The sequence below is a fragment of the Triticum urartu genome, chromosome 7, assembly GCF_003073215.2.
Source record: "Triticum urartu cultivar G1812 chromosome 7, Tu2.1, whole genome shotgun sequence".
Classification (NCBI taxonomy): Eukaryota; Viridiplantae; Streptophyta; class Magnoliopsida; order Poales; family Poaceae; genus Triticum; species Triticum urartu.
In genome coordinates, this window is record NC_053028.1 from 107,244,398 (window position 1) to 107,263,500 (window position 19,103).

General features: G+C 53.2%; 2 protein-coding genes across 11 annotated transcripts; one reads left to right on the forward strand and one right to left on the reverse strand.

Moving 5' to 3' along the window:
• The first annotated feature begins 368 nt into the window (after positions 1 to 368).
• LOC125519706 (pentatricopeptide repeat-containing protein At1g19720) lies at positions 369 to 14,114 on the forward strand. Of its 10 annotated transcripts, none has more exons than XM_048684439.1 (8): positions 369 to 3,125; positions 3,203 to 3,457; positions 9,967 to 10,255; positions 10,365 to 11,226; positions 11,318 to 11,546; positions 12,211 to 12,258; positions 12,352 to 12,570; positions 12,977 to 14,114. In XM_048684439.1, the coding sequence occupies exon 1, from the start codon at positions 453 to 455 to the stop codon at positions 2,928 to 2,930; it is 2,478 nt and encodes an 825-aa protein (XP_048540396.1). In that variant the 5' UTR covers positions 369 to 452; the 3' UTR covers positions 2,931 to 3,125; positions 3,203 to 3,457; positions 9,967 to 10,255; positions 10,365 to 11,226; positions 11,318 to 11,546; positions 12,211 to 12,258; positions 12,352 to 12,570; positions 12,977 to 14,114. The 10 variants fall into 10 exon arrangements, with proteins under 10 accessions (XP_048540396.1, XP_048540401.1, XP_048540398.1 ...); XM_048684444.1 differs by having other exon boundaries at positions 12,248 to 12,258; XM_048684441.1 differs by having other exon boundaries at positions 11,318 to 12,570; positions 12,977 to 13,714; positions 13,916 to 14,114.
• Positions 14,115 to 14,263: 149 nt separating this feature from the next.
• LOC125519707 (general transcription factor IIE subunit 1-like) lies at positions 14,264 to 18,902 on the reverse strand. The gene has a single exon (XM_048684447.1). The coding sequence runs from the start codon at positions 17,366 to 17,368 to the stop codon at positions 16,142 to 16,144; it is 1,227 nt and encodes a 408-aa protein (XP_048540404.1). The 5' UTR covers positions 17,369 to 18,902; the 3' UTR covers positions 14,264 to 16,141.
• Between the last annotated feature and the right edge of the window lie 201 nt (positions 18,903 to 19,103).

The following is a 19,103-nucleotide window of genomic DNA, read 5'->3' on the forward strand; positions in this document are numbered from 1 at the left end:
AATAAATAGTCAATTCTCTTCTATTGGAGACATGTTTTTTGTCATCTCTAAATTACATGCAAGATTTAAGATAAGACTATCTTATCAATCATTGTATATGCACTTATACTATTAGCTATGCTCTAAGCGAAATTATTGCTACTGAATCTAGAGGAGTGAGATAATTTAGCGATTGCCGGTGTTGACTCCACGTGGCGCAATCCCCACAAGGAACCAACGGCTCCGGTGACCGGTCGCGCGCGCCCTCCCTGCAGCGTCTGCATTTGCGAAAAAACAGAATACCCAAAGAGGATAACATGCAAAAACCAAAGCCTCGCAAGAACCGCTCCTTCTCCCTCCCCTCCCCATGGAGCTCGCCCCCCCCCCCCTCCCCCCCCCCCCCCCCCAAACCCCCCCCCCCCCCCCCCCCCCCGCCCTCCCGGCCCCGCCATGGCCGCCTCCAGGAACCGGCCATGGCGCTGGCCCAGGCTCCGCCGCCCTGGCTGGCGCTCTCGCTCGACGAGGCGAGAGACGTCCACGTCCCTCACCAAGCGCGGCCCGTCCAAGAGACAGGAGCTCGCCCGCCCACCCCCTTCGCGCGCGGGGAGCCCCGGTTCGTCTCGGAGACCAAGCTCATCACGTTCCACTCCTCCGCGGGGCGCCTGGGCGCCGCCCGCGAGGTGTTCGACGGAATGGGCCACAGGGACCTGCTCGCCTGGTCGGCGATGATCGGCGCGTACGCCACCAGGGGCATCTTCCACGAGGTGCTCGCGCTCGCGGTGAGCATGATCGGGGAAGGCGTGCTCCCCGACAGGTTCCTGATCACTCGGATTCTGCAGGCGTGCGCCTACGCCGAGGACCAGAGGCTCGGGAGCGTGCTGCACTCCATGGCCATCCGGAGAGGGTTTATGGGCAGGGTGAAGGATGTGCCTGTGGGGAACTCGGTGCTGGTGATGTATGTCAAATGTGGAGAGCTGGGGCGCGCGCGTGCGGTGTTTGACAAGATGAGGCGCCGGGACCTGGGCACGTGGAACTCGATGATCTTTGGGTGCTGCAGGTCTTGCCAGTGGGAGGAAGCGCGGAGGCTTCTTGATGAAATGAGGCGGGAAGGGACAGAGCCAGGGGTTGTCACATGGAACACATTGATTTCGAGCTATGCCAGGTCTGGGGATCTTGATGTGGCCGTGGACCTGCTGGGACAGATGGAAGAGTGTGGAGTAGAACCAGATGTTGTCACATGGACAAGCCTAGTGTCAGGTTTCGTTCATAGCGATAGAGGGGATGAGGCACTCCAGTGTTTTATCCGGATGCGTGTGGCTGGGGTGGAACCAAATGGCATGACAATTGCATGTGCCATCTCAGCTTGTGCGAGTTTGAAGTTATTGAGACAGGGAAGCCAGCTCCATTGCCATGCGATTAAGATTGGGACTGTGAACAACGTCTTGTCAGGGAACTCGTTGGTTGACATGTATGCTAAATGTGGCGAAATAGTCGCAGCATATAGAATATTTAATGAGATACCCGAGAAGGACATCTTCTCCTGGAATTCAATGGTTGCAGGGTATGCGCAAGCGGGGTACTGTGGCAAGGCGTATGAACTCTTCTGCAAGATGGAAAGTTATGGTATCCAGCGCAATGTGATAACCTGGAATACAATGATATCAGGGTACATACGGAATGGGGACGACGAGAGAGCTTTTGAACTATTCCAGACCATGGAAAGTTATGGAGTAAAAAAGGACACAGCTTCCTGGAACATACTCATTGCTGGTTCAGTGCATAATGGATATTTTGATAGAGCCCTAAGAATATTTCGGCAGATGCAATCAGTTCTGATAAAGCCTGACTACATTACAATCCTAAGTATCATCCCAGCATTCGCAAATCTGGTGGCAGCGTGGAAAGTACGGGAGATCCATGCCTGTATTTTTCACCACAACTTAGAAATGGATGGGAAAATCGCAAATGCACTTATTAATGCCTATTCAAAATCTGGTGATCTTGCTGGCGCTTGTGCTGTTTTTGATAGGCACTCATCAAGGAACACTATTTCATGGAATTGCATCATTGTTGCACATTTGCTGCATGGGTCTCCAACTAAAGTAGTGGACTACTTCTTTAAAATGAAGCAACAAGGTGTACTGCCAGATCATACGACTTTGACAGCTGTTATCAGGGCCTATGGTATGGAGGGGATGGTATCTGAAGGGAGAGAAATATTTCTCAATATGGACAAAGACTATAATGTAACCCCAGATTTAGATCATTATGCAGCAATGGTAGACCTTCTTGGACGGTCTGGGAGACTGCAAGAGGCATATGCAGTTATTGATGAAATGCCACTCACACCCAATTTAATACTGTGGGAGTCATTACTAACCTCAGCAAGAATGCATGGAAATGTAAGGCTGGCACTACTGGCGGCTACAGAGATGTCGATGATTGAACCGAATGATCCTAGAATCCAAGTAGTGGTTTCTAGTCTTCAGGATCTTGCTGGACAATCTTTTGATGTGCCAAAGGTGACAGTACACAGCAAGGAAAGAATGTTGGGTGGGGTTGAGAGTTGTTCAACAGAAATCAGAAATATGGTATATTTGTTCTCAACTGGTGATAAGGTTGCCTCGGAGCATGAAGCAGCTGAATTAAAATTGATGATGACTGAAATGGGACCCTCTATGCTTAGCGCTGGTAATGGAACTCTAGAAGTGGAAGAAGAGATGGAAGAAGTTGCGAGAATCCATTGTGAGAAATTAGCAATTATTGTTGGGATTTTGAATTCCCCTCACTTCAGAAGCATACGGATAATCAAAACTGCAAGGATGTGTAACCATTGCCACACCTTCGCTAAGTTAGTTTCGGAGAAGTATGGGCGTCAGATACTGATCAAGGATCCGAAGTATTTGCACAAGTTTGAGAATGGTAATTGCTCTTGTGAAGATTATTGGTAAACTCAACGGGTATAAGTCAGCTGGGCAAATGAGGCTGCCAGGTGGCTAGACTGAAATGTTCCAGATATAGGAATACAGCCAGCTAACTGTATGAACAGTGTTGTCATCATATTTTTAGATCACATACCTCAGCAAGAGGTTGCATTGTATTTGAATTTCATTGACGCTGAATATGGCCTCAACATTAGTATAAAGGTAAGAGGTTGTTGCAACCTTGTTTTTTCACAAATTCTTCGGCGCTTGTTCTGACACAGTCCACCATTCTTGTATAGTTGACACTTGGCACTTGGGGGGTTAGCCTTTCCAGGAATTCTATCTCCGGATAAAACATTATTGCTCTGGTATCATTAAAACAAAGCCATTCAGATGATACATGCTCCCTGCATTAGTGAATTCATTGTAAACGAATTGGTAGCACAGATCACTGCAAGTGGCACAACATACAAGATTAGCTTATAATTCAACCACGTATCGAATGGTTGCATGCCTCTATGCATATGATTAATGGGATTCATCGATGATCTCCAGTAAGTTAATTCTACCAAGCACCATTTTCGTTTCAATGTATAGGACAAATTTCTTCTTCAGTCTTATTTGAATGTATAAGGCGTGCATCAGTTTTAATAATCCTCTTATTTTTGCTCTCAATATTTTCTCACTTAAATGTATAAGAAACTAATAGAAGGATAATATCCTTGATTCTGATGTACCTAATCAATAAAGAGAGAGTACAAATCATATGCTATTATTATAGTTAGGTCATTGGATGGAAATACCTAGTGGGTCTCAGGTGCCAACGGACCTGAACTTTCACTTAGGCTAGTCATAGTGGGAGTAATTTAGCTAGTAACATAGCGCACTTCAAGATTTTTTTGCTTATGTGGCAAGTAATTAATGAGAGGTGGTAACATAATATGTTACTGTAACATAGCGCTTTTCAAGACAAGATGAGTCTACAAAATAATTAATGAAGCCATCTAAGTTACTACTATTATGTTACTTTGCATTATGAAGATAGTAACTTTGTTAGGAGCTAGGGTTCTGCCCGGTCTTGGCCGGAGGCTGTAGGGGAAGGAGGGAGAGGGGCGAGGGCTCGAGCGCGGCGGCCGGCGGCGAGGCGCCGTCCTTGCGCGTGGGGCGGCAGCGGAGGCAGGAGGCGGCTAGGGTTTTAGGGTTCCGGCTCCTCTGGGAGCCGGGCAATAGAAATAGTCTTATTGCTTGATTCTCAAAATAGTCTTACAAGTCGTACATATAACCACGATATGAAATAAAACTAAGATAACTTGAGGGCTAAGTTTGCCCAGTGGGCCCCCTGCGGCCATAGACCTGGCCGGTCATAACATCTCTTCCCGCCTGCGCAAACAGCTCGTCCTCGAGCTGAAAGTCGAGGTAGTGCTGGCGGAACTCCTCGCGCTGCTCCCAAGTAGCGTCCTCCTCTGGTAGTCCAGTCCACTGAATCAACACGTACCAGGAGCCCCGTTGCAGCTGAGCCTTCAACGCCTTCTCTGGCTCAGGAAGGAGACGCCCGTCCGTGATCGGTGGAAGTGTCGGTGGTGCCGCGGGTGGCTCGCCGCGGAATGGCTTGAGCAGCCCGACATGGAAGACATCATGGATCCGCGCGCCGGCCGGAAGCTGAAGACGGTAAGCCACTTTTTGAATGCGTTCCAGGATAGCAAAGGGACCGGCATAGCGAGGACCGAGCTTCTTCCTCGCGCGTGGGTCCAAGGACTGCGTAGAGCGATGAAGTAGACGCAGCCAGACCCAATCACCCACCGCGAACTCCGCCTCGCGATGGTGGCCATCATAGTAATGTTTGGCCAACTGCTGTGCCTGTAGGAGCCGTTGCCGGACTTCCGCGAGCATCTCATCGCGGCTCCTCAGAAGAGCCCCGGCCGCCTCGGTCTGTGCCAAGGCCGGATCAACCGGAAGGATCGGCGGGGGTGGCCGGCCATACACCACCTCAAAGGGCGTAGTACGGAGGGCGGAGTGATAAGAGGTGTTGTAGCAGTACTCCGCCCACGAGAGCCAGTCCACCCATGCGCGAGGTCGATCACCTGTAACACAACGTAAATACATGGCAATCACCTTGTTAACGATCTCAGACTGGCCGTCCGTCTGAGGGTGGAAGGCGGTGCTCAGGCGTAGCTTCATGCCCGCCAGCCGGAAAAGGTCGCGCCACACGTGTCCCGTGAACACGGGGTCCCGATCACTGACGATCGAAGAAGGGAACCCGTGGAGACGGACAATGCCATCGAAGAAGGCCCGCGCGACAGACGCCGCTGAATAGGGATGGCCAAGTGCGATGAAGTGAGCATACTTGGAGAAGCGGTCGACCACCGTGAGAATGACGGACTTGCCGCCCACCTTGGGAAGGCCCTCGATGAAGTCCATGGAGATGTCCGCCCAAACCTGAGATGGGACCTCCAAGGGCTGAAGCATGCCAGCCGGCCGTAGAGTCTCCGTTTTGTTGCGCTGGCACGTCACACAAGACCGTACCCAGTCACGGACAAGGGCACGATCACCGGGAATGTAGAAGTCGGCGTGGAGACGATGGAGTGTCTTCTACACCCCCTCATGGCCCGCCGAGTGGGCGAGGCGCAGCACCTGCTGGCGAAGATCGTCGTGCGCCGGAACGAAGACCCTGTGCCCATGGAGGAGCAGGCCATCGGCGAGGCGCCACGGCTCCTCCAGCTCTCCCGCCGCTAGCTGCTGCTGCAGGAGGAGGGAGTCGGTCGCGACAGCGGTCGCCCGTCGGATGTTGGCGTAGAGGGCGAAGGAGGGCCCGATGATGATGCAGAAGGCCGCCCCCTCCGCCGCACCGTCGTCCACATCGGCGTCACGCCGAGACAGGGCGTCGGCGACGGTGTTAAGGCGACCCGGCCGGTACTCGACGGTGAAGTCAAAGCCAAAGAGTTTACTGATCCACTGGTGCTGGGGTACCGTCGAGAGCCTCTGATCCAGCATGAACTTGAGGCTGTAATGGTCCGTGCGGATCCAGAAGGAACGACCCCAAAGATAGGGCCGCCAATGGCGTACTGCCTGCACCAACCCAATGAGCTCATGCTCATACGCCGCCAGCTTAAGATGGCGTGCGGCAAAGGGGCGGCTGAAGAAAGCGAGGGGTCCATCGCCTTGATGAAGGACCGCACCGAACCCCGCACCGGAGGCGTCGCAGTCGACGGTGAATGGGAGGTCGAAATCCGGCATCTGCAGGACCGGTCCCGTCGTGAGGGCCCCCTTGAGGGCCTCGAACGCTGTAGTGGCCTCCTCATCCCAAGAGAAGGCGTCGCGACGGAGAAGACGCGTGAGCGGGTTCGCAATTAGGCCAAATTCCCGAATGAACTTCCGGTAGTACCCCGCGAGGCCAAGGAACCCGCGAAGAGCCAGCTGAGACTGCGGAATCGGCCAGGCGGCGACGGCCGCCACCTTGTCGGCGTCCATGGCCACTCCCTCGGCCGAGATGACGTGGCCGAGGTAAGCGACAGAAGGCATCCCGAACAAGCACTTCGAGCGCTTAAGATGAAGATGATGCGCCCCAAGCTCGTTGAAGACGATAGCCACATGCTGGAGGTGCTCTGCCCACGAGGCACTGTAGATAAGAATGTCATCAAAGAAAACGAGCACAAACCGACGCAAGTAGGGTCGTAGGACATCATTCATCAAGGCCTGAAAGGTCGTCGGGGCGTTGGAGAGGCCAAAGGGCATCACTAAGAACTCAAAGTGGCCATGGTGAGTCCGAAACGCCGTCTTGGCGATGTCATCCGGGTGCATGCGCACCTGATGATACCCGGACCGGAGATCCAGCTTGGTGAAGAAGCGCGCCCCGTGCAACTCGTCGAGAAGCTCATCGACAACCGGAATACGAAACTTGTCCTTCAATGTGAGAGCATTAAGGGCGCGGTAGTCGATGCAGAAACGCCACCTGCCATCCGACTTACGAACAAGGAGGACCGGCGCTGTGAATGGTGACGTGGAGATGCGGATGATGCTGGCGGCAAGCATGAGTGCACACTGCCGCTCCAACTCGTCCTTCTGCAGCTGCGGATACCGGTAAGGCCGTACGGCCACAGGGGCCGATCCCGGAAGGAGGTGAATACGGTGGTCGTAGATCCGGGCCGGTGGCAGGCCCTGTGGCTCCTCAAAGAGATCCCGGTGCTGCTGCAGGAGGTCGTCCAAGAGCGGATGCTCGGCCTCGGCGGCCGTCGCGACCAGCTGAAGAGGGGGTGCGGGTGCGGCCCCCCCAATGCCGTCCCACCGAATGCGACGACCCAAACGCCAGAAGGTCATCGTCAGCGCGTCGAAGTCCTAGGGAATGGGACCCAACGTGCGCAAGAAGTCGACGCCGAGGATGAAGTTGAAGCAACCCAAATCGATGCCGGCGCAGGTGATGGTGAAGTGCTCGTCACCGATAGTGATGGGCACATCGCGGGCGAGCCCGTGGCAGCGTAGACGGTCGCCATTAGCGACAGTGACCCGCAACTGCTCCCCTCCGGTCGGCTGTAGTGCAAGGCGCCGCATGGTGGCCTCCGGCAGGAAATTATGCGTGGAACCTGTGTCCAGGAGGGCCACCAGGCGCTCGCCATGGATCATGACCGTACGAGCATCGTCCGTTCATCACGGTTGCCGGCCAGCGCGTGAAGTGACACCACGAGGGCGGTAGCCGGGGCAGGTGCGGGTGCCGCTGCGGGCTCCGCAAGGGCTTGGGCGCCGAGGTCAACCTCCGGGGTGTCATCCTCGGTCTGGTCCGTCGTCTCCAAGTAGAAGAGGCGCGGGCAGACATGGCCCGGCGCATAGGGCGCATCGCAGTTGAAGCATAGGCCCAAGCGCCGGCGTTCCAGCTGCTCCGCCTGAGTAAGGCGCCTGAACGGCCGCGTCGGTGTTGGGGTGGCTGCCGGGGCGGCGGTAGAGGACGCCGGTGCTGTCGGAGGCGGTTGGGGGGGCTGGCGGCCCCCACGTGGCGCGGATGGCCGCGTCAAAGCCTGGGCATGCTGCTCGAACGCCCGAGCATAGTACATGGCCGTCTGGAGGTCTTGTGGCCCATTCATCTCGACGTCCACGCGGATGTGGTCGGGAAGGCCGCCGACGAAGAGCTCCACCCGCTGTAAGGCCGTCACACCAGGCGCGTGGCATGCTAGTGCCTGGAAGCGGTCGGCGAAATCCTACACCGTGGAGGTGAAAGGCAGGCGGCCCAACTCGGCCAAGCGGCTCCCGCGTACCGGTGGTCCGAACCGAAGAAGACATAGCTCGCGGAAGCGATCCCACGGTGGCATGCCGCCCTCGTCCTGTTCGAGGGCATAGTACCATGTCTGGGCGGCCCCGCGGAGATGGTAGGAAGCCAGCCAAGTGCGCTCCGACGCGGGCGTGCGCTGTCCACGGAAGAACTGGTCACATTGGTTGAGCCAGTTAAGCGGGTCGTCCGAACCGTCGTACGTGGCGAAGTCGATCTTTGCGAACCGGGGCGGCTGCTGGTGTGGCGCGCCCTAGCCCACTGCCTCGGCGGTACGGAGGGCTGATGACGGAGCTAGGTACAGGGTGGAAGGGCCGGCGTAGTCCCCTGTGGCGCCCGACGCCTCGGGCTGCAACTGGAACCCTGACGGCGGCCGGGCCTCCGTGGAAGCCGACGGCGGCCCGTGGAGCCAGCCAGGAAGTGGCGACGGTGACGAAGGGAAACGGACCTCTTGGATCGGAAGGCCGCTCGGCGAGGACCGGCCCAGGCTAGGGTTGGGCGGGGGCGGCGGTGGAACCTGCACCGTTGCCGTCGGGAGGGACGGCACGGGCGGCGGGGCCCAGGTCGGCCACTGCGGTCCCTGGGTAGTGGCGGGCGGCGCGGTTGGCGCCGCGAACGGCGTCGGCCACTGCGGCCAAGGCGGCGTCGAAGCCGCCGGTGGGGGAAGCGCCGGGTAGCCGCCGGTGGTGGCCGCCGGTACTGAGTACCACGGCAGCGCCTGTTGGCCCGCGGATGCGGCCAGATGAAGCGGTGGAGGCGGCCCGTACGGGCTCGCCAAGTAGAGGCGGATGCCCTGGACCGCGACGACCAGGTCGTTGAGCATGCCGGCCATGGCCTCCGGTGTGAACTGCGGCGGCGCTAGGGGAGGCGACGGCGGTGGTTGCTGGAGGGGGGTTTGCGGCTGGCCCTGGCCCAGCGTGGTGCCGGGTGCGGGGGAGATCGGCGCCGATAGGGAGGCCGTGGTGCCCGGCGACGCAGCGGCGACGTTGGTGGAATCGGTGGCAGCGGTGGTGGGGGAGGCGTTAGGCAGCGGCGGCTGCGGTGGTGGCGGGTTTGGAGGCGGTGAAGACATGGTCGAAACCCGGGTACCTGATACCAAGGTGTTAGGAGCTAGGGTTCTGCCCGGTCTTGGCCGGAGGCTGTAGGGGAAGGAGGGAGAGGCGCCGTCCTTGCGCGTGGGGCGGCAGCGGAGGCAGGAGGCGGCTAGGGTTTTAGGGTTCCGGCTCCTCTGGGAGCCGGGCAATAGAAATAGTCTTATTGCTTGATTCTCAAAATAGTCTTACAAGTCGTATATATAACCACGATATGAAATAAAACTAAGATAACTTGAGGGCTAAGTTTGCCCAGTGGGCCCCTTGCGGCCATAGACCTGGCCGGTCATAACAAACTTAGGCTAGTGTCATATGCATGACACTAGTCTAAGTTACTCCCCACTATGACCAGCCTTAGTTATCTGGTTACGCATTTAAGGGGACAGGATGTCAGAAAGGAAGCTTGGAAAGTGGGCCTCTATATTTTCAGAATCATGTGAATCTACGTATCTCATGAGTAAATCTAATCGAGAATTATTGAATCTCTGGATGGTTTCCATCACATGCATAAGTGGTATTTGGCTTCCATTTGGAAGTTACATTAAGTTTGAAGTCTCAGGGAACAACTTGTCATGTTTAAAATTAATGCTAGCTATTTTGATATTATTTTTCTATGGCAATACCAGATATGCTCTTCCGGTTAAGAAAAATACCAGAGATGTTCCTATCTGATTCACCCATTTCTATGTGAATACTAATTTCATATTATTATTTGCAGGCTCAGAAGCAATATGACCTTGAATAATGATTGGCCTCACTAGAGAAGCTTTCATTAAGCACTAGGGCACTGCTGCTGGAAATGGAAACAATGTACAAATTTGTTTGCCCTACCATAAACCTTACTGATACTGAATTAGTAAGGTACTGCAGCTATTGGCTATATTTGTTGGTCTATCAAATATAGAATCTATACTTGGTGCTGCCCCTCATTTCCCCCTCTTTTGATCACCCAATTCAGCAGAAATTCTTTATGGTGTATCCTGCCAAACTGACCTAATAAATTCAAGGTAAGGACTGTACTTACATATGTTGCAGCGTTTGTAAATTCAAGAAAAGAGAAACATGCACCTGCTGATACGAGAATTATAATTGAGAGTTATTTATAAATTCTTGCAGAATCTTTGTTCCATTGAATCATCTCAGGCGCTTATTCATGTCGCTTTGTTTTCAAGCTATGCTGTACAGCTCTTTGTGTTGTATCAATGATCAGAGAAATAACTTGGTCTCAAGCTCAGAGCAATGTCCTTGTTTAGAAGAAGTGAATATCAAAATATGGCCATCTCTTTCACATGGCGCCTTTTCCATTTTGCTTTCTCAATTGTCAATTTAGTGAACCGAAGGGTAAGCAGGAAAATTATTCAATTTTGACTTTGCATTTCACCGAAGTGGTACTTTTGTGTGTGTGATTGGGGGAGTCTGTCAGGAACCAAGTCTGAGTATCGATCACAAATAAGACAATTTTTCAGATCTGTACGGGTGCCCCTCTCCTCTTTAGGTTTACACAAAAATTGCACACATGTACTGTATGAAACTTCATGTATATTGGACGTGAAGTTTCTGCACACGAGCACATATGTGCCCTTTATCTGGGCGGTTGAATAGAGCATCAGGGTGTGCTGCATTTAATTCTGGGCGAGATACGGGTCCGCTCATAATGATAGAAATGTTCATATACGTACGGCGTGACTTCTGGACTGTGGGTCAGGATTGCAACAGATGGACAATCACTGTGGATGGTTGGAAGCAGGGCCGTGGCTCATGATGTCATGTCCCTTCCCGATCCTTGGATCAGGAAACACGCTTTCCGGCTACTGGGACAGAACCGTAGTAAATGTGGGTGGCTGGGTGGTGTCGTCTCCTACCTCAGGCGGCTGGATTCTTCCATTAGCAAGAGCGGTCGTCACGGTGGAGCACCTTCAGCGGGAACAAGACCGCCGCTGCCGGTGAAGATGAAGTTCTTGATGCAGCCAATTAGAAGGTGCGAATCTGAACCATTGGTATGTACTGCCATTTGAGTTGTGTTTCCATTCAGTAAGATTGATCTTCCATTACCTCATGTTGCTAAGCAGATTCACCTTGCTAGAGGAGGTTAACAATAGCGACATCCCGATGGAGCCGCTTCATTACCAAGTTGCCCCACTGGTTCTTGAGCAGCAGCTCGCGTCGATGCAGGCAGTGAGCGTCAACGGCCAGATCTGCGACGCAGGCGGCGGCAGATGCTGAAAGGGAAGGCTCACCGCAGGCATCCGGGCAGTTGATAGGCCAGATGAACACTAAAGCTCCTGGATGGACCTGAAGGTATGTCAGAATTCAGTCGTACAATCTGAATTTCATCATACAACTCTGAAAGTAAGGAGTCCTGGAACTTGTCACCAATTTATAAGCTCGTGCACAGATTAGTCATGTATAGGTAGTGTCACATTTTAGTCCAGTAGTTCATCTGCGCAAAAAATCAATGATTTTGGTAGTGTGACAGATCAGTGTGCTGTGCTCTTTACTGACAAATTAGCAAATTAGTTGTGTGCTCTTTATCATGGAGGCAGTGTGCTTTTCAAGTTTTAACTGTCAAATTAGCAAATTAGTTGTGTGCTCTTTATCATGCAGGTAGTGTGCTTTTTACTGATTAATTAGCAAATTGTGCACAGATTAGTCATGGAGGTAGTGGGCCATTTTAGTCCAGTACTACATCAGCATGAAAAATCAAATGATTTTGTCACTACCTTATACTCCCTCCGTTCCTAAATATAAGTCTTTATAGAGATTCCAGCATCGACTACATACGGAGCAAAATGAGTGAATCTACCCTCTAAATGCATCTACATACATCCATATGTGGTCCATAGTGAAGTCTCTACAAAGACTTATATTTAGAAACGGAGGGAGTATATTGTAAAACTGTAGCAAATTAGTTGTCATCATACTTATAACCAGTGTGGGAATTTGAATGCCTACGTTGCCTTAGAAATAACTGCTGCTGCCGGTGATGGAATTTAATGCAGCCGATCAGAAGGTAAGAAGCACCTATGAATCTGGATCAGCGGAAACTGGTGGGGGAACGCTCCGTCCTTATTTGCTTCACTGTTTTGTTCTTGTGTTTTACCAGGTTCCTTTGGTCGACCATTTGGACAAAAGTCAACCGTCCATGCATCTGCTGGCTATCGGGATAGCGGTGTCTTTCCGGCTCAGGGCAGCAGAAGAACTACCGGTGGAATTCGTGAGGAACAGGCAGGCGTGGATGGAAGACGGGAGAGCTTGCCCCAGTTATCTGAGCTGTCGACCGGCAAATTGAACCCGCAACGCAAGCACTGGGCTGTTAAAAAAGGTACGTTCCAAAAACTATGTGTCTTGCATTTTGGAAGTTGCTGGATTGGATGTAATCTAGGCTGGGTGGATGTGTGAGAGTACTCTTGGATTTGCTAGCCGGTAGAAGTGCTATGTCGCTGATAGTGCACTGTTATTAATCTGTGCACCTATAGAACTTCAGGAAATGTACATACTGATTCAGGGATGCTGATATGATATGGTTTACTAGGAAAACACTTGCACCTACCCACACGTCAATCTTTCCCTAATAATAAAACGATTATCGCTTCTGCCTGTCTGCTCACCGTCGTCGCACTTTTGCTAAAAAAGTCCCTGTGGTTTTTGATTATTCAACCCGCAGTCCCTCTTTTAGTGAAGGTCTGAAAAATGGTTCGTTAAAAAAAAAAGAACTGCGTATTATCCAGACGCCGGCGCTTTCCCTTCCAGCCATGGAGGAGCAGGAGAAGTTGAGGGGCGGGTGGAGCAGCAGAAGTTGATGGGCGGCGCGGCGGAGCAGCAGAAGTTGATGGGTGGCGCGGCGGAGCAGGAGAAGTTGAGGGGCGGCGCGTTGACAGCGGCGACAACTTCGGGTGGGCTCATGGGCGAGCGTGCTGCAGGAAAAATTAGGGCCCCGCCGGCGATGAGCTTGCTGGAGCCGATGAAGGGACCCGCGCGCGTTGGCCGGCCTTGCTTTGGCGGCGGAGCTCGGGGGCGTGACGGCTGCTGCACGTGGCGGAGCTGCTGCTCCTGCTTTTTCGCTGCGTCGGCCGACCTTCAGTGGCGGCGGCGCCGGCCTTGCTCTGGCGACTGAGCTCGAGGGCGTTCCGGCTGCTGCACGTGGCGGAGCTGCTGCTCCTGTTGTTCCGCCGCCGTCGGCCGGCCTTCAGTGGCGGCGGCTCGAGCTCCTGGGCATGGCCAGTGGCTTCTCCAGTTGCTGGGCGCGGCGGCCGAAGCAGCACGCACCAGTTCTTCCTGCAGCCTTGTCGCCCACGTTCCCAAAAACCACCGTCCGCCATGGACGATGAACCCAGTGCTCTCGAGTCCCTCGGCTTGCTCCCGCGGCACCAACATGCTCCTGATCTAGAAGAATTGCCGACGCGTCCAGGGTGGGACTGCTCTCCAATACGGACTCCAAGGTCATTCTTGGACTGAAAGAATTCCAGGTGTTTATTTAGCTGAACTGAATCCCGAGATTTGGACATGCTGTTTTAAGTGATGCTATTAGAAACGGCTAGAAAAAGATAAATTAGTAGTAACTGGAAAAATGAATACCTGCGGAAGGTCTACAATAGCTGATTGTACTCATTGTAGAAAAAGCATTTAACCTCTTTAATTTATTACTTGATCCTGGAGCTATGGTGCAGATAGTGGCCATGGTGGATGGATGGTATGAGGTGATCTGGGTGCTGCATTTGATGGCCATGATCTGTTTGCTTGTGGCATCTGAAGGTTGGGAAACTATAATTTAAATGTATCTGAAGACATGGTCAGCACGTTTAGGCACTTATGAATTCGAAAATGTTAATTGTTTGTTGTGCACTGAAGTTTTTTTGTTGATATTGATTTCGGCTCTGTGAATAGACATAGGTACGGGCATATATAGTGTAGAGAAGTTAAACACACTCTGCCCTAAATAAAAGCTAAAACATGTGTGACTGATCGGTGAAATCTGTGAGCCCAGCTAGGCTTGGGACTGATCAGTAGCGAATAAACTTCGCATGCGATGACCCGGTCTACACTAGCAAATTAAAAAAACCAAAACTTATGAAAAGAAAAATGAAACAGCAACCAGAAAAAAAAACAAGGTAAAAAACCGAGAAGAGAAACCAGCAATAACCAGAAAAGGAAAAAGGAAATGGACATGGCAGCCAGCAATTGTGCTCACGAGGGGCGATATATATAGTTTTTTCTCACGTTTCTACCATAACAATTAGGGCAGTAATCTGCGCCGGTGCGCCGGCCCAATTGTTGGGCCGGTCATATCTGGAACGTTAGATTGTTTTTTGCACACCGTCAGATCAGTCTTTGAATCGTTTTTTTCTCAATAGAAAATCACGTCCAATCCAAAAACAGCTATTCGTGCTGGACACCCTGCCATGGACTCTCCGAGGGCTGACCTTGAAGCATCACCAGCTCACCGCCGGTCGCCGTCCTCGCCCCCCCGGTCACCGGTCGCCGTCCATATCGCCGTCGGTCGCCGTCCTCGCTGCTGGCCGCCGTCCATCTTAGTCGTCGCCGTCGTAGCACCGCCATGCCGTCGACTGGAGCTCCTGGTGTTGCCGGGAGCCACCATGCCATGGTTGAAGCTTTTCCATGGTTGAAGCTTTTTCACACAACGGTTGGAGCTTTTTTCATGCACGATTCCAGCTTTTGCGCTTGCGTCATGGCCGCTCCCAAATTCCATCACTTTTGATGGGGTAGTAGCAAAAACAAAAGAAGGTGGTAGCAAAATACAAAGACCATGGTAGCAAAACTTAAAGTGGTTCTAGCAAAAAATAAGATGGATCCAACAAAAAGTCAAAAATAGGGTGGTAGCAAAAACTAAGACGGCAGAAGCAAATTTCAAAGACAATGTAACAAAAGGCTAGAGTGGTTCCAGCAAAAAAGATGGATCCAACAAAAAGTCAAAAACAGGGTGGTAGCAGAAACTAAGACGGCAGAAGCAAACTTCAAAGACCATGGTAACAAAAAGCAAGAATGGTTCCAGCAAAAAAGATGGATCCAACAAAAAGTCAAAAACAGGGTGGTAGCTAAAATTAAGACGGCAGAAGCAAATTTCAAAGACCATGGTAACAAAAGGCTAGAGTGGTTCTAGCAAAAAAGATGGATCTAATTAAGCAGAAAAATATCAAAAGGCGGTCTGCAACGGTAGTAGCAAAAAACAAAATGATGGTAGCAAAGTTTTGGACTGGTTGCAGCAAAAGGCACTCAAATAAGATGGATCCTAGCAAAAAATACTGCTGATTCCAGCAAAACAAGAAGCCAGATGTAGCAAAAAAATACCACCGATTGAAGCTCCCGCCGACACCGATTCCAGCATCTCGTCCGCTCGTGCACAACATACTCGTCGTTCCCGCACGGGTGGAGCACGACGACGCTCGCCAGAGCGGCATGGCGACAGGTCGAGGGCGAGGCGCTCGCCGGAGCAGCGTGGGGCAGGTCAAAAGGCTGGAGAAATGTGGAGGTAGGTAGATGCAGCCCCTCGTCAGAGCAGCACATGGCAGGTGGAGGCGAGGAGGGCGCCGGATCAGCGCAGCGCGAGGTGGATGCGGCCGCTCGCCGGAAATGCGTGGGGCAGATGGAGGCGGACGTCGTCGGAGCAGAGCAGGTCCTGTTTGATTTCGAGGAAAATTGAATGAAAGGGATAAGGGAGGAGGAAGATGGATGCGGTTTGCTGGACCCATAAATGACGCGTGGGGAGTGGACGTGGCTGGCTCATAGGATCCAACGTGGCGCATGAGCCGGCCGAAAGTTCGGCCGGCGCACCGGGTGGGAACGTTTCCCTAACAATTAACCAGATTGTCGTAGAAAAAAATAGGCGACATAAAAATATACAGCAAATCTGTTTCTCATGTTGCCACTACTGTCTTTTAGTTTTCGCCATCTTCCCACTCGATCCCAGCATCGCCATCTTCCCACTCGATCCCAGCTTCTTCCTCCACGTCTTGATCGTCCTCGTGTTTGACATTTGTGCCCAGCTGCTGTTCCTCCTCGTGTTTGACATTCGCGCCCAGCTGCTGCTGTTTCAGAAGGGCTTCATAATAAGCCTTGGCGTATTCCTGTTCCAGCAGTATACGCTGTTTTTCTTCTTCTTCGTTCGAGTTCATCTTTTTATCGTCCTCGCCTTCTTCCGACTTTCCTTCCAATCTTGCCTTCCCACCGGTCTGATCCATGCCTAGTTTTACCATCCATGGAGGAAAGACCTTCGGTGCTGAATCACTGACCGTGCCAGACTGATCTGCATCGTGCAATAGCACTCCAAGTTCAACCTCCGGGTCCTGGCGACATGGAGCTGCAGCCGCTGCAGCGACATTGTTTTCTTTCTGCCATGACCGCAGGCTCATGAACTCTGGAGCAGGCAGGCCCTCCACCCTCTGGATCTGCGCCTGCAACGGCTCCAGCTGCTCCTCCATCCTCCGCTGCATGTCCTGCAACTTCTCAAGCCGCCTACGCTTCCGTGCGCGGCTGCCATCGTCGCCACCGTCCCCGGCCTCGTCGGTCGCGATCGTGGCAGCCTTCTCCACAACCAGCTCGCCGCTGCAGTGCTCGCAGCGGAAGCTCTGGAAGTCCTCGGCGAGGAGCCTGAGGGCGTCGAGCGCCGAGTACCGCCTCCCGCAGTCGGGGCACAGGTAGTGCTGGACCGTGGCCCTGCTGTCCGCCGTCAGCTCGTCCCGGATCTTCTTCCTCATGCGGTGCAGCCGGTACCGGACGGCGTCGCAGGCCTGCGCGTAGTCCAGGCAGCAGTAGGACTTGACGTGCAGCTTCACCCTCTCCTTCTCGTCGCCCTCCTCGGCGACACCAGCGGCGGCGGCTGGCTTGGCCGGCGCCGGCTCCTTGCGGTGGTCCCTCAACACTATCTTGTCCTCCTCGAGGTAGCGGAGCACGCGGCGGAGCGGCTTGGGCTGCATCCTTAGAGACGCGGCGAGGTCGTCCTCGCGGACCCACTGCCCATCCCGTCTGGCGAGGGCGTCCAGGACGACGACGGCCGTGCCCTGCGCGTGCTGCTGGCCGCCGCCGGCGGGGGCGGGGAGATCGTCGTAGAAAGCACGCGCGGCTAGCCTCACCAGCCGGTTGAAGGGGACTACAGAGGTCGTCATCTCGGCTGCGGCGGCGGCGGCGGCAGGAAGTCTCGTGGTAGATCGATCGCTTTAGGTGAAAGCTGGGGCTGGGGAGATTATTTATAGATGTGGCCGGGCGCCTGAGTCGGTTGGATTGGGATCCGGTTTGGAAACGGCGTGGACTCCGAGTCCGGGTGCAAACCTGCTGCTAGCTACTGCGTACCGGTGTATCGTTGGCGGCGTTCTCGTCCCTGACTAAGCGATCTAGGTCTGCGGCCGCCGCCCGCCGCCACTTCGGCGGCGGCGACGCCGCAGCTCTGTCCGACCTCTCCGCCATGCGGTAGCTGTGTCGTCTTCTATTCCAGCCGTCCTGCTCGTCAGTTCGTCTGTACTTTGTCTGATCCCTACGTGAAATTGCTTCGCGGCAGGTGTCGTCGCCTTTCCAGCCGGGTTTGCTTAGGCAGGTCGGCTGCATGCTCTTCCGCTAGGATTGATGCTGGTCTTTGCACTGATTGCTTACTTGAGACCTGATCTGTACGTGCAAGTGCAAGCGTGATCTGTACGTGCAAGTATAGGTTTTGATCGGATCTGTTTTCTTCGTCCCCTAGCAATAAGCTAGGGTTTGCTGTCCTCCGGCGGCTACTGTCGACCGTGCGTTTTTTCTCGTCGTCCCGATGGACGGGAGCAATGAAATTGGTCAGCTGGAACTGTCGGGGTATTCTTGGTGCCCCGACGATTCGTTCACTTCTGGATATACAGAGGCGACATGAACCAGATGCATTTTTTTCTGTCTGAGACTCATTTGGATGAATCAAGGGCAGAAAGTTTAATGAAAAAATTACGTATGGATCACAGGATTGTGGTTCCTAGTCTAGATGGAAAAAAGGGTGATTTGCTACTAGTTTGGAAGAAGAAGGTGAGGATCTACTCCCGGGCTGCTACCTTGGATTTCATCGATGTCTCTGTGGAAGAGGATAATGGAGACATGTGGAGGTTAACTGGAATATACGGTGAACCAAGTTGGGATAACAAAAACCGTACGTATCAATTACTACGGGATCTTCATGCCCAATCCAGGTTGCCGTGGATAGTAATTGGCGACTTTAACGAGATTCTATTCTCATCAGAGAAAGATGGTGGGGCCCCTCGACATCAATCCCGTCTACAAGCTTTTCAGGACGCCTTGTCTGACTGCTCCCTTGAAGACTTGGGTTATGAGGGAGACATATTCACGTGGTTCCGTGGAGGGTTGCGGGAAAGACTCGATCGGGCAGTGACGAATGCTGGATGGATGCAGCTCCATCCTTTGGCTGGTCTTTGCAACCTGGAATTAGGAAAATCAGATCACCAACCGATCTGCCTGGATACATATCACCTGGCTGGAATTGCAGAACAACGACCTTCCTATGGGAGGAAATTTGAGGCGAGGTGGCTGGCAGAGGAGACTGTTGAGGAAGTAGTGAAAACAGCATGGCGCAAGGCTGCTCAGCGGGGAATTGGACCAGATATAGGGACAAAGCTAACAGTGGTGCACCAAGACACTAGTAGAAAAAGGGTCAAACGTGAAGCACATTAGTGCCGGTTTGAATTAGAGCCGGCACTAATGTGTACATTAGTGCCGGTTCGTGGCGGCGATCAATAGTACCGGTTCGTGGCGAACCTTTAGTACCGGTTCATGCCACGAGCCGGTACTAAAGAGGCTGTGTCAGCCTGCGGTCAGGCTATGGCCCCACCATCACCATTTAGTGCCGGTTCGTACCACGAACCGGTACTA

Coding starts and splice junctions, on each gene's coding strand:
- LOC125519707 (XM_048684447.1), bottom strand. CDS start 17,368: ATGACGACCTCTGTAGTCCCCTTCAACCGGCTGGTGAGGCTAGCCGCG.
- LOC125519706 (XM_048684442.1), top strand. CDS start 453: ATGGCGCTGGCCCAGGCTCCGCCGCCCTGGCTGGCGCTCTCGCTCGAC.